The following is a 10,919-nucleotide window of genomic DNA, read 5'->3' as shown; positions in this document are numbered from 1 at the left end:
TTTCTCTGCTCTTACGTTTGATTATATTCACATAATTGGGACGAGAAGATCGTTAAATTTTATTTATCCATTTATTAAACAATATATTGATTCTTATAATTTTTGATGCTTTAATAAATCTCTTAAATAGTGAGCGTTAATTTTTTTTTAATGTAATGTTTTCGTTGCGATGTATCGCATTTCGTTGGCCAAGTAATTTCGAATTTACGACGGGTCGTTTACGTGACAGTGAGCACTATATTCGTATCGATACTCATATGTTTATAAGTGCGTATTCTGGTTGCTCCAATTTAAACCCCTCGAAAATAACACGTTTGCGACCCGTTGAAAACTCTCTCTCTCTCTCTCTCTCTCTCTCTCTCTCTCTCTCTCTCTCTCGGCCTCTTTGTGATGACTGATATCGCGTCCTTTTCTTTCTTCTTTTCTCGTAGGATGTTCAATTGTGCCTGACAAAATTAAGCACCACTTGAAATTTTCTTATTTTTTAAAAATAATTGCAAAGTTTAATTTGTTATCCATTAATATTACACAGTCATACAAAATTTTTATTCTTCATTTATAAGACTAATTACCCAAACAACACAAAGTCTAAAATTATGAAATAAGACGTTCTTAAATCGTCTTTTAAGCGCAAAAAACATGATATGATTTGATTTTAGACACTTTTTATTATCTAGGTACTATTTATTAAAAAAATCTAATTATTCTATATTATTTTATGTATCGTATTTTATATTATACATACGTTTATAAAGACGACGACGTTCGAAGTGGCAAAGGGTAAGATGACGGTGATTATTTTACAGATCCTGCCTCGTCTCCTGGACGAGGTATACCTGGGAACCGGGCACGGTTGAAGTGGTGACAAAGCTGCGGTGTTTGGCGCGGATCAGGCTCAAATTGCTCTCTGCCGTGTCGGCACGATCCTCCGCGGCCTCGAGTTCTCTTTGGAATCGGCGGACCCTGGTGACGCTTTGTTGGGACATGCCTTCTTGTTCCTGTAGCTGTCTCTTGTAGATGCTAACTTTCTGAGCTGCTTTGTCAAATGATTCCTGCAGCAGAGCGATGTTCTTCGCGTCCTCTTCAACTTGAATCATTACCTCCTTAATGTTACGCTCCTTCTTACGAAGTATCTTTACAGTCTCAGCATGTCGGCGTTTTTCTTCGTCCAACTCTAGTTCCAGATCACGAATCTATGCACGAATTATAGAAACGAAATTTATTAAAAATTAATAATAATAATAATAAATATTACATGTACTACCAAGAAAGCATTGTTAATGAAATCTAAAAGATATTTTAACAAAACATTAAATTAATATTATTTAATTATATAAAACTTTTATATTAATATTTTTTAATAGTATAAAATTGTATTTTAAAAAATTCAATTATTTTTTAATTATAAATTTATATTAAAAAATATATCTATTACTTAAAAAAATGACTAAAAAAATTAATTTTTTTAGAAAGGAAAAAAAATTTTTCAATTATATAGAAAATTAATTTTACAACTTTTAAAAAATCATTCTTTCTGAATTGCAATTTCGACATCTTACAAAATTATAACAAATCCGGAATAATTCATTAAAAATGACGTAACTCAATTAATACGTAACTATTTAATTATTATACTTATTTCAATCAGCTAAAATAATTGAATTTAAAATAAAATAATTTTTTCTTCAAACTTTGATTATCAATTCTGTCTTAATTCTAAATATTCTTTGTAAAATACTCTTTTTTTTTCTTTACAAAAATAATACAACTTAAAATATGCCTTTTCTATAGAAGATATTATAAAAACCTTTTTGAAAACCTTAAGACACAAGTACTATTTGACAAACAGAGTGATAATTTAAGTTAGTTTACTTTTGATAATTGATAGAATAATTTTTATCTAACTTATTTATGATGATAACACGAAAATCATATATTTTTTAGTTGTGTTATTTTTGAAGTAAGAGAATAATATAATATTAAAATGAAAAAATTTGATCTTTCTTCTCACCCTGGCTTCGAGCTTGCTGATGATGCGCTTGCCTCCAACAATGGCGTTCGCCTCAACCTCTTCCAATCTCACGGACAAATTTTTTACCTCAATCTCCAGGGACTTCTTGATAGCCTCAATTTTGACAATACGCTCTTGTTCCTCATGGACAATCTCAACGGTGTGTTTGAGTTCATTCTGTACTCTTTGGTATCTCTCATCGCTAACTCGCAATTCTTTAGTGACCTCTTCATAATCTCCAGCCAAAGTGGCTAGTTCTTGCTCCAGTTTAGCCCTTGATGAAGCGAGATTTACGTTGATTGTAGTTAGCTCGTTGATGCGGCTAACCGATTCCTCGTATTGCTGCTCGACAGTCCTCTTTGCACGCAGGGCCTTCAACATAATTTCATGCTTTATACGTAACCATTACGTAACGCTTATATAATGTGGTATTTATTCGTGCCTTCACTTATCCGGAAGATAAACTAAACTTTTTAAACACATTTTGTAATCAATCTCTTTCAAGTTGAGTGCTTCAAATCAATTCCTCTACTTACAGATTCGTAATTGCCGCGGACTTCCTCGAGCTCAACCGTCAATGATTGAAGACGACGTTGACTAATGCCCAATTGATCCAGGGTTACTTGCAACTGGCGCTGTATTTCGTCGTAATGAGCTTGTAATTCCTGAAAAATAAAATAATTAAACTTATAAGATGGTTGCTATTTTAGACATATTGGCAGATGGAAGTGTCGATATTACCGTCAAAGTGAGAGACTGCTTCTTAATGGTCTTCTGCAAATCGATGTTGTTCTTGTTGGCGACATCCAAGGACAATTCAAGCTCGGTGATTTGAATCTGGAGCTTCTTCTTTATACGCTGAACTTCGGTCTTCAACCTCGTCTCAGCTTCCACCACACGGGCATTCAGCTGCTCAATTTCGATGCTGGTCTGTTTACTATTAATTTCATTCGATGTAAACATATCAAATAGTTTTATATTTTCTCTATTTTTATAAATATTATTCAAACAATATTTTTGTAATCACAGTGCTATTCTTCAGAATTTAAGAATGACATTTTGTTGGTTACTATTTCCAAACAATTTTAAACTACATCTAGTATTTAATATGTAGTCCTATTTGTTATCAGTTTGGTGTCCATTGATTTACTTTATTCATCCTGGGATTTAATTTTCGCTTTTATGCAATTTTTGCGCGTCTTTTAAAATCAGTACTAATTGATAATAAAAAAATATAATATTATGGGACAAGGGGATATTAAAATAAATTATTAGAAGAAAAATAAACTTCTTCTAGACATACAATCAAATATCAATTATTAAAATCATTTATTTCTATTTCACGCATTTTTATTCTTTTCTATAAATTAAAATATTATACCTTTTTTCTACTGAGAACTTGATCATAACGTCACAACTCTTACCTATCTACCACGCTTAACATTATAATACTCGCATCCTCGACACCCATACAAAAGTTCCCGTCTCGCACAATCTTGATACCTCTTATCTAGAAAATAATTGCTGGACTTCTGCTCGAATCCGCGTAGCTCCCTGCTGAGCGTATCAAGTGGCTGCGTCAGCTTGTCCTCATCAATTAGAGCCTTAGCCCTTTCGTTCATCAATCTGCTGTGTACCGTGTCGTCCCAGAGAGAATGCACGATCTCCTTTTGGCATTTCCGGATATCAGCCAACTCCTGGCTCTTGGACAGATTCTTCAGCGCTTCTGCCGTCAAATGGAATTCTATTGCTTTCGCAGATTTTCCACGGAGACTTTTAGCATGCTTCAACGCGTCATTCACCTCGGTCATCATCCGAACATCTTTCAACGCCTGCAGCTTAATATTGCTCATCGCTTCTTGCTGGATCTCCTTGACCTCACTGCGGGCACGAGTGCTGGCGAACATCAACGGCATGGGTAGTCTTTTCAGGTCTTTTCCGGTACGCGGAAAAATCTCCTTGGTCACGCGGCTGGCTTGCACGGTCTTGGCCAGGCTGAAGTCCGAGCGATTTGCTATCTTCGGACACGTCAGGCAGACAGATGGTCAGCGTCAATTTTATGTCGCACGTTGGTCGCTCGTGTTTTTCTATGCGTACATCTAACGGGCACCACCGTTTTCCGTCGTGCACGCGCACTTGTGCGACGTGGTCACCTAAACTTAGCCGCAGCGGTCCAGAATGCGAAAGTAATCGGCGCCACTCATGACCGACCCTCTTGAGAGATTCAAGAGCGACTGCCAATGCACCGAACATCTACTGTTCCTTTCGTCCGGGAACAGAGATGGATTTTTGTTCTACAATACGATTTGGCAAACTGTTTTGACTTAATCACGACTATGAGACATAGATCAAATAATAGGATGCCAAGAAATTGTTCGGTGCAGTATTTCGCGATATTTTTATTAGCTCGGATAGTTTTTCTGAACTGATAGGAAATTTCTGCAGTGAATTTTATTTAGAAAAGTTTTATTAAATGCTAGTATAGAATCACTTTTTTCTCTCTGGATATATAAACATTGCTTAAGATTGTTTTATGTATTATGTTATAATCACATTTTCTATTTAGGTTCCAAGGAATACTAAGATATACTAGTTGTTCAATGAAAACGTAATTATCATTCTTTTTTAGAGAAGATATCTCTAATATTATAAATATTATTAAAGGTATGATTTGTATTATAGACTATATTAACTATACTAGAATACTTTAAGACAGTATGCACGGTTGCATTTAAAAGTATAAATACAAAAAAGTAAACTGCTTTATTTTATAAATATTGTTTGTTATATATTTAACTTTTAGATATATATACTATTATATAATCGTATTGTTAATACTATTATATGATCGTATTATTAATAGAATCGTATATTATCTATTATATAATAATTATTTATTTAGTTAGAAACAACAGATATCAGAACGATGCGTTTAAATAAAAATGTAAATAATTTATTTATATTATTGTAATAAATAAGTTAGTATAATTTATTTAATTTATAAAATTTCTTATTTTTTGCATGTCTTTAAAATCTATTTCTTGTAAATAAATTTTATATTATTCCCGATGTTGTTTCGTTAAATTATGATATTTAAAAGAAAATTTACAAATATATCAAAGAAGCAAATTTGTTAGGCAATTAATTTTTATTTGTTACGTATACGAAATTAAATAAAAGAAGAAATAATACGTTGTTATTGCATATTTCTGCTCGAAAAATAAGTTGCGTTACGAAAGAAAATGCAACGACGTCAATAATGACACGAATTACGGATGGCTTCTATGCACACGTCTTTGATCATTGCCACTTGAAACGAAGCAACTTCTCTCGCGGCACCAAATTTAGAAACCGAAAAGGTCGAACAGTCGCCAAGGCGCACAGCACTCGGAAAACGGATCGCCTCATATTTCTTAAAAATTCCTCTTTGCAACAACTTATCAGCACTTTCTCTAGCTAGTATCGTACCTTAAAACGAGATAGGTGATCTCTGGCTTCGTCTTCAGCGTCAATTGCATATTTAATAAGATCATCTCTCGTATAGGGTTGCACTTTTTTGTCTTCCCACAAAACTTTGCTGTCAGACCAGGGTAATTCAGGTAATTCTATTCTTTTTTCAAGCTCTGGTAAAGATGATTTTGAAGCGATTCGCTTGGAATCTATATAATCAATCATTGGTTGATAATAATTTATTCCATATCCGTAATTTCTTGAATAAATGTATGTTGGATAATGCCGCCATTTTGATTCTAACGGCATATAATTTGGTGGCATATAATTTGTCATTTTTGATAAAATTGTAGACGTTCACTTTTTGTTTTATTTTTGATTCTTAAATTTATAGAAAAATATAACTGATGTAAAGAATTTTTCAGACAATCGTCTCTTAAAATTTTTTGTTTTTTGACAATTCGATTATCTTAGATTCTTATATTCTGATATTGTCAGATTTCTGATTTTAATCTAATTTATTGTGTGATAGATTTTTTTATGCATTTATGCTTTCTATGAACAGATGTAGAGATGATGGTGACACTTGCAACAAGATCGTTGATAAAAATTGGGTCGATGGTTAGGTGGTATCTTTTGTAGTTTTCGTTGCGATTGCCACATCGAGAACAACCAATCAGCATCTCTCAATAATTGGATCATGACTGATCGTATTTCTTGCATTTATTAATAGAAGTGTATTATCATATATATTGTCATCATCTGTCCTTATCAATATCAATCTCTGATCTGTTTTATTATACCATCCATTTTATTTCAGCGTTAATATTAGCGACCAGAATAAATGACCATAATAAATTTTAATGCTATATATGTATCGTAAAGCATACTTTATATGTTTGTATGAAATACATACTCATTGTAGAATAATATGTAATAGATAGACGATTTCTTTTGTAGTCTTTACTCTGATTTTGTAAAATGAAATTTTTTTTATTAAAAAAGAGCTTTTTTTAAATAAACTATGTCTATAAATGTAACAATATCATATTTCATTCTTTATCGTATATAAATAGGCAAGTAAAAATCGTGTAAAGAAATTGCTTATGTCATTAAATGTCATTGAATAATCTATTGTTGATAAATTTAACAACATTTCATTATGTGTGTTAATAATAACATTTCGACTTACGATGACTGGCCAAAATTAGAATTGATTATATCGTGTCTTTAATAATACAATTAACATTTATACGTTTTACTATATGTGTAATACATACATTACAATACTTTTTGCAATTTGCATTACTGATTACTGTATAATGTAATTATTAAAAAATTAAACATTATATAAATACATATTATACGATATAATTTTATTACATACTATATTATATTGTGTACAATGTAATTATAAAATTAAAATCTCAATAAGAATCACGCGCAAGTAATGTAAGTATAACATATTTTATTAAAAATTAAAGCAAACTTACCTAAGCAAAAGAGACATATTTTTTCATATTAACACAACTGTACATTGGCACAATATTTTTAAAAATAAATTTTCTTTTTCTTCCCAGATTAGAATAAAGTAAATCTTATTTTAAATTAATAGAATATAGTTTTCTCTCTTTAAAAAGTATGTTATTTTATTTGAAGAATATTTCACGGAGAATAGCAGATTTGAAAGTAATAAGAAATAGTAATAAAAAATTAATATACAATAACATTATGAGTTGTTGCAACTTTATTAAATAAGTAAAAAGTCACTTAATTAATATTACTTAATAAAAATTTCTTTATATGATAATATGTATGAATATATAAATATACATAAAATATGTATTTAAATATATATTTAAATATATACATTTAAATACACATTTTATGTACGAAGTATGTTCATGTTTGTATATGTCCACATATGTTTACATATTCTTCTTTTTTTTTGTGTAAAATTTCTGTTTTGTATAAAAAATAGTAATAATAATACAAATACTTAAAAAAGAATTAAAAGAATAATTTTTGCATTGTTTCTCTTATAAAAAATCAAGTTTGAAGAAAAAAAAATTTGTTTATACATCATATATATAAACATATATATTGAATTATATACATATATATATATATTTATGTATGGGCAATTTTTTTCATTTCTTTAAACTTAATTTTTCATAAAAAAGCAATGCAAAAATTTAGTTATTGTTAAGAACTTACCGAATAGCTTCAATTTCTTCGTCCTTTTCAGCAATGCGACGCTCAAACTCATGACGCAATTGGCTCAATTCGGCTGACAATCTTTGAGCACGTTGCTCTTCAATTTTGCGGCCCTTATATCAAATTTTCCCTTATTTAATATTTTATTTGTTATGATTTATGTTATATTTGATTTAATTAATTTTAGAATAATATTTATTACTAAGAACTCTTATTTTAAATTCTATCTTTAATGAATTGTTTTTTTAATTTAATTTGAATTTATTTTAGTAACGTTTATATTTATTTTACTAAATGTAATATTTAAACAAAAATATCGATAAAAGAATTTGTTTTATATTGCAGTGAACAACTCTATTTTAGTTTTAGTAAAAAAAAATATATATATATATGCAGAATCTTAATTTCAAATAAAATAATAATATAAAAATTAATTTCATTTTATTATGTAAAATTAAAATTCTTTAAGAGTTTTTTAAATATAAAATTACCTAAAAAATTTTGGTAAATATTACTGTTAATAGTCTTATATCTTTTTTCTTACAATCAGAATAATATCAAAGTTCACGATATTCATATACAAAACGAGAATGGTTACTCACTGCTTCAGCTTCCTTGTAGGCAGCAGCTAATTCTTCGCGTTCATTCTCTAATCGGCGAAGTTCCAACTCTAATTCATGGAGTCTGCGATTCATGTCAGCCAATTGATTCTTTGCGTCGCTAAGGTCATCTATATAAAGGTTATTAAAATTAATAATTTTACAATTATCTAAATAATTATGTGAATCATTTTTTACTCTCTGCAAAAAATATTTATTTTATTCAAAAGAAAGATCCAATTAAATAAATATAAAAAGGAACTTTAGTTTTGCCAAGAACGTATAAACTTCCGAAATATAATAATTTATTATAGAAATTCACAACTTATGATTGCTACTGCATTTTTAAATTGTATATTTTAAAAATAAAAAACAATACAGTTACCTCCAAGTTTCTTGTTCTCACGGGCTAATTGATCTTTCAATTCACGGGTCTTATCGAGTTCAGCATTTACACGTTGCAGTTCTTGTTGTTTATTGCGAAGATCGCGCTGGCTTTGCTCATACATGGCGAGGGATTCGTCCAAGCGAGTCTTCAATTCTATATTGATCTTCTCAAGATGTTCAACACGTTTTTGAAGTTCACGAGCAGTTCCATTGGCCTTAAAAAAAAAAGTTATAATATGACAAATTTTTCTATTTTAAGAATGTAAAATATTTATTTTTCAGAAAAGATATGTCAGTACAAAGCTGAAATACAATATATATATAAAATCTTACCTTTTCTAAGTCAATAATCAAGACTTCTACTTCGGATTGCAAGCGCGATTTCTGCTTCTCAAGATTATTGATCTTTACAAGCAAGGTTTCGATTTGTTCTTCTTGTTCTTGGATGCGAGCAGTATATTTGCGACGAAGTTCTTCTACCTGTGTAAAATTATAATATGTTAAGTATTTATTACTAATTGTTATTTCTGATTTTGATATTAATGTGATAAAGATATAAAACATTATTAAGTTGACAAAATTATATTTTTGTTTGCTTATTACCTCTTCGATACGAGCATTAGCTTCGGTTTCATATTTTGATCTCCATACTGAGACTTCTCCATTAGCCTTGACCAATTGACGTTCAATATCCAAACGTGCTTCAGATTCTTCTTCCAACTGAACGCGAACGGACTCCAATTCCACTTCGACCTATAATGCATAGTGACAATATCTAATTGTATTTATTTCTAGAAAAGATTTCTTTTAATTAACAAAATGATATTGTTAATTACTGAATTTCAGCTATTCTTTTCAATATTTGCAACAAAAAATGGAATGCTAATAGTTGATGTTTCTATTTTTTTAAATTTTTTATAAGGAATATTACATTAATGTAGTAAATTTATGTAAGATACTTGAAGTAAGTTATTTCTTTGGCAAAATTAAAATAAAGTATCCTGTATATGTATACATGTTTACATAAATATTTATATTGTCGAAATAATATTATACCTGGTGCAAAGAAGCTTCGATCAACGCACGACGACGTTCTTCATCTTCAAGACGACGACGAGCATCGTCAAGTTGACCGGCGATTTGCGTCCTTAGATAGGTAACGTTCTCGATGTTCACCTAGAATTTTATTTGAGTAATTAGTAATTCACAGTAGATTAAAAATTATACGTTCTAAATTGTAAAATGTCTATCGCTTTACCTTGAGATCTTGCACCTCTTTGACTAGTTCAATATTCTCTTGAGACAGCCGAGTTTTATGACTGGTGATATCGACAATCGTACGGTTTAATTCCTCGATTTTGACGTTCAATTCAGATATGTGTATCTCGAGTTTCTCGACTGTTTTTATTGACATCAACTTTTCTTTAGTAACATTGTCAAGTTGGGCGAGGAGCTCATACACTTCCTGCTGAAATTTCGATTTTTCCTTATCAGCTCTGGAATCATAAAATAATTTCGCTAAGAAACTCATTTTTAAACTTTTATTTTATTATTTAAATATAATACTTATTCGTGTGTACGCGCGCGCGCGCGCGTGTGTGTGTGTGTTGTTGTGTTATGTGTATGTGTTGTGTAAAAAGCAACATTAAATTTCAATACAATTCGGTTAAGGAGAGAAGGAAGAGAGAAAAAAGAAAGAAAGAACAAATTTACTTATTACATGAGCATGTAAAGCCGCGTATGCACCTAGCGAACGAACATCGAACGAACAGCAAACACGGACATTCGAACATTCACGTTCATGTTCGTTCGTTCCTTTTTCTCGATTGTATCGGACACAGGCCGAACACCTGTTCAATCTTGATTCGGTATTCGGGTTACTGTTTGCTGTCGCTGTATAACTTTGCTTAAGACAATTGATATTTTTACTTGTAAATTACATAATTACATGATTTAATTTGTGCAGTATACAAGTATACTATGAATAGAGACCAGGAGAATATGGACTTATACGGACGATACATTATACAAAATGTTAGTACATACAAAAAAAGTTATTTAGGCAAACAGTCAAACAGCAAACACGTGATTTGCACGTCTACATCGCGCATGAATAGCTCATGAATTGTCTTTGATGTATCGCTTCATGAGGGAAGCTAGTCGAATGCGAAGCGAATGTTCGATTCTCGCTCTCTTTGACATATACATCTGTTAAACGCAACCAATGAACGTTCGCATTCGCTATTTGTTTGGTG

General features: G+C 30.7%; 2 protein-coding genes across 2 annotated transcripts in view; both read right to left on the bottom strand.

Moving 5' to 3' along the window:
• Positions 1-10,919, bottom strand: part of LOC108747759 (paramyosin, long form-like) — an 18,175-nt gene continuing 7,256 nt past the window's right edge. Inside the window, exons 5-16 of the mRNA XM_018485484.1 lie at positions 9,923-10,160; positions 9,721-9,840; positions 9,268-9,417; positions 8,998-9,144; positions 8,663-8,879; positions 8,281-8,408; positions 7,679-7,791; positions 2,753-2,948; positions 2,548-2,676; positions 2,012-2,383; positions 746-1,193; positions 1-446 (exon numbers count right to left, since the gene is read on the bottom strand). Coding sequence (XP_018340986.1) covers positions 801-1,193; positions 2,012-2,383; positions 2,548-2,676; positions 2,753-2,948; positions 7,679-7,791; positions 8,281-8,408; positions 8,663-8,879; positions 8,998-9,144; positions 9,268-9,417; positions 9,721-9,840; positions 9,923-10,160 — 2,203 coding nt within the window. The 3' untranslated portion in view covers positions 1-446; positions 746-800. The remainder of the gene's footprint in view (positions 447-745; positions 1,194-2,011; positions 2,384-2,547; positions 2,677-2,752; positions 2,949-7,678; positions 7,792-8,280; positions 8,409-8,662; positions 8,880-8,997; positions 9,145-9,267; positions 9,418-9,720; positions 9,841-9,922; positions 10,161-10,919) is intronic.
• On the bottom strand, positions 3,358-5,822 carry LOC108747760 (paramyosin, short form-like). Its single transcript, XM_018485485.1, has 2 exons — positions 5,480-5,822; positions 3,358-4,029 (listed from the first exon to the last, which is right to left on the bottom strand). Exons 1-2 carry the CDS (start codon positions 5,795-5,797, stop codon positions 3,436-3,438), a joined length of 912 nt encoding a protein of 303 aa, XP_018340987.1. The 5' UTR covers positions 5,798-5,822; the 3' UTR covers positions 3,358-3,435.

This window comes from Trachymyrmex septentrionalis, unplaced genomic scaffold (genome assembly GCF_001594115.1).
Source record: "Trachymyrmex septentrionalis isolate Tsep2-gDNA-1 unplaced genomic scaffold, Tsep1.0 scaffold20, whole genome shotgun sequence".
NCBI lineage: Eukaryota > Metazoa > Arthropoda > Insecta > Hymenoptera > Formicidae > Trachymyrmex > Trachymyrmex septentrionalis.
Note: the sequence above shows the minus strand (reverse complement) of the source record. Positions and strands in the feature narration are given on the sequence as shown.

Excerpts from the sequence above, each read along its gene's own strand:
- LOC108747760 (XM_018485485.1), bottom strand. The coding sequence starts at position 5,797 with ATGACAAATTATATGCCACCAAATTATATGCCGTTAGAATCAAAATGG. Across the intron at positions 4,030-5,479 it reads ATCACCTATCTCGTTTTAAG|ATAGCAAATCGCTCGGACTT; the intron begins GTACGATACTAG and ends ACGTGTCCGAAG.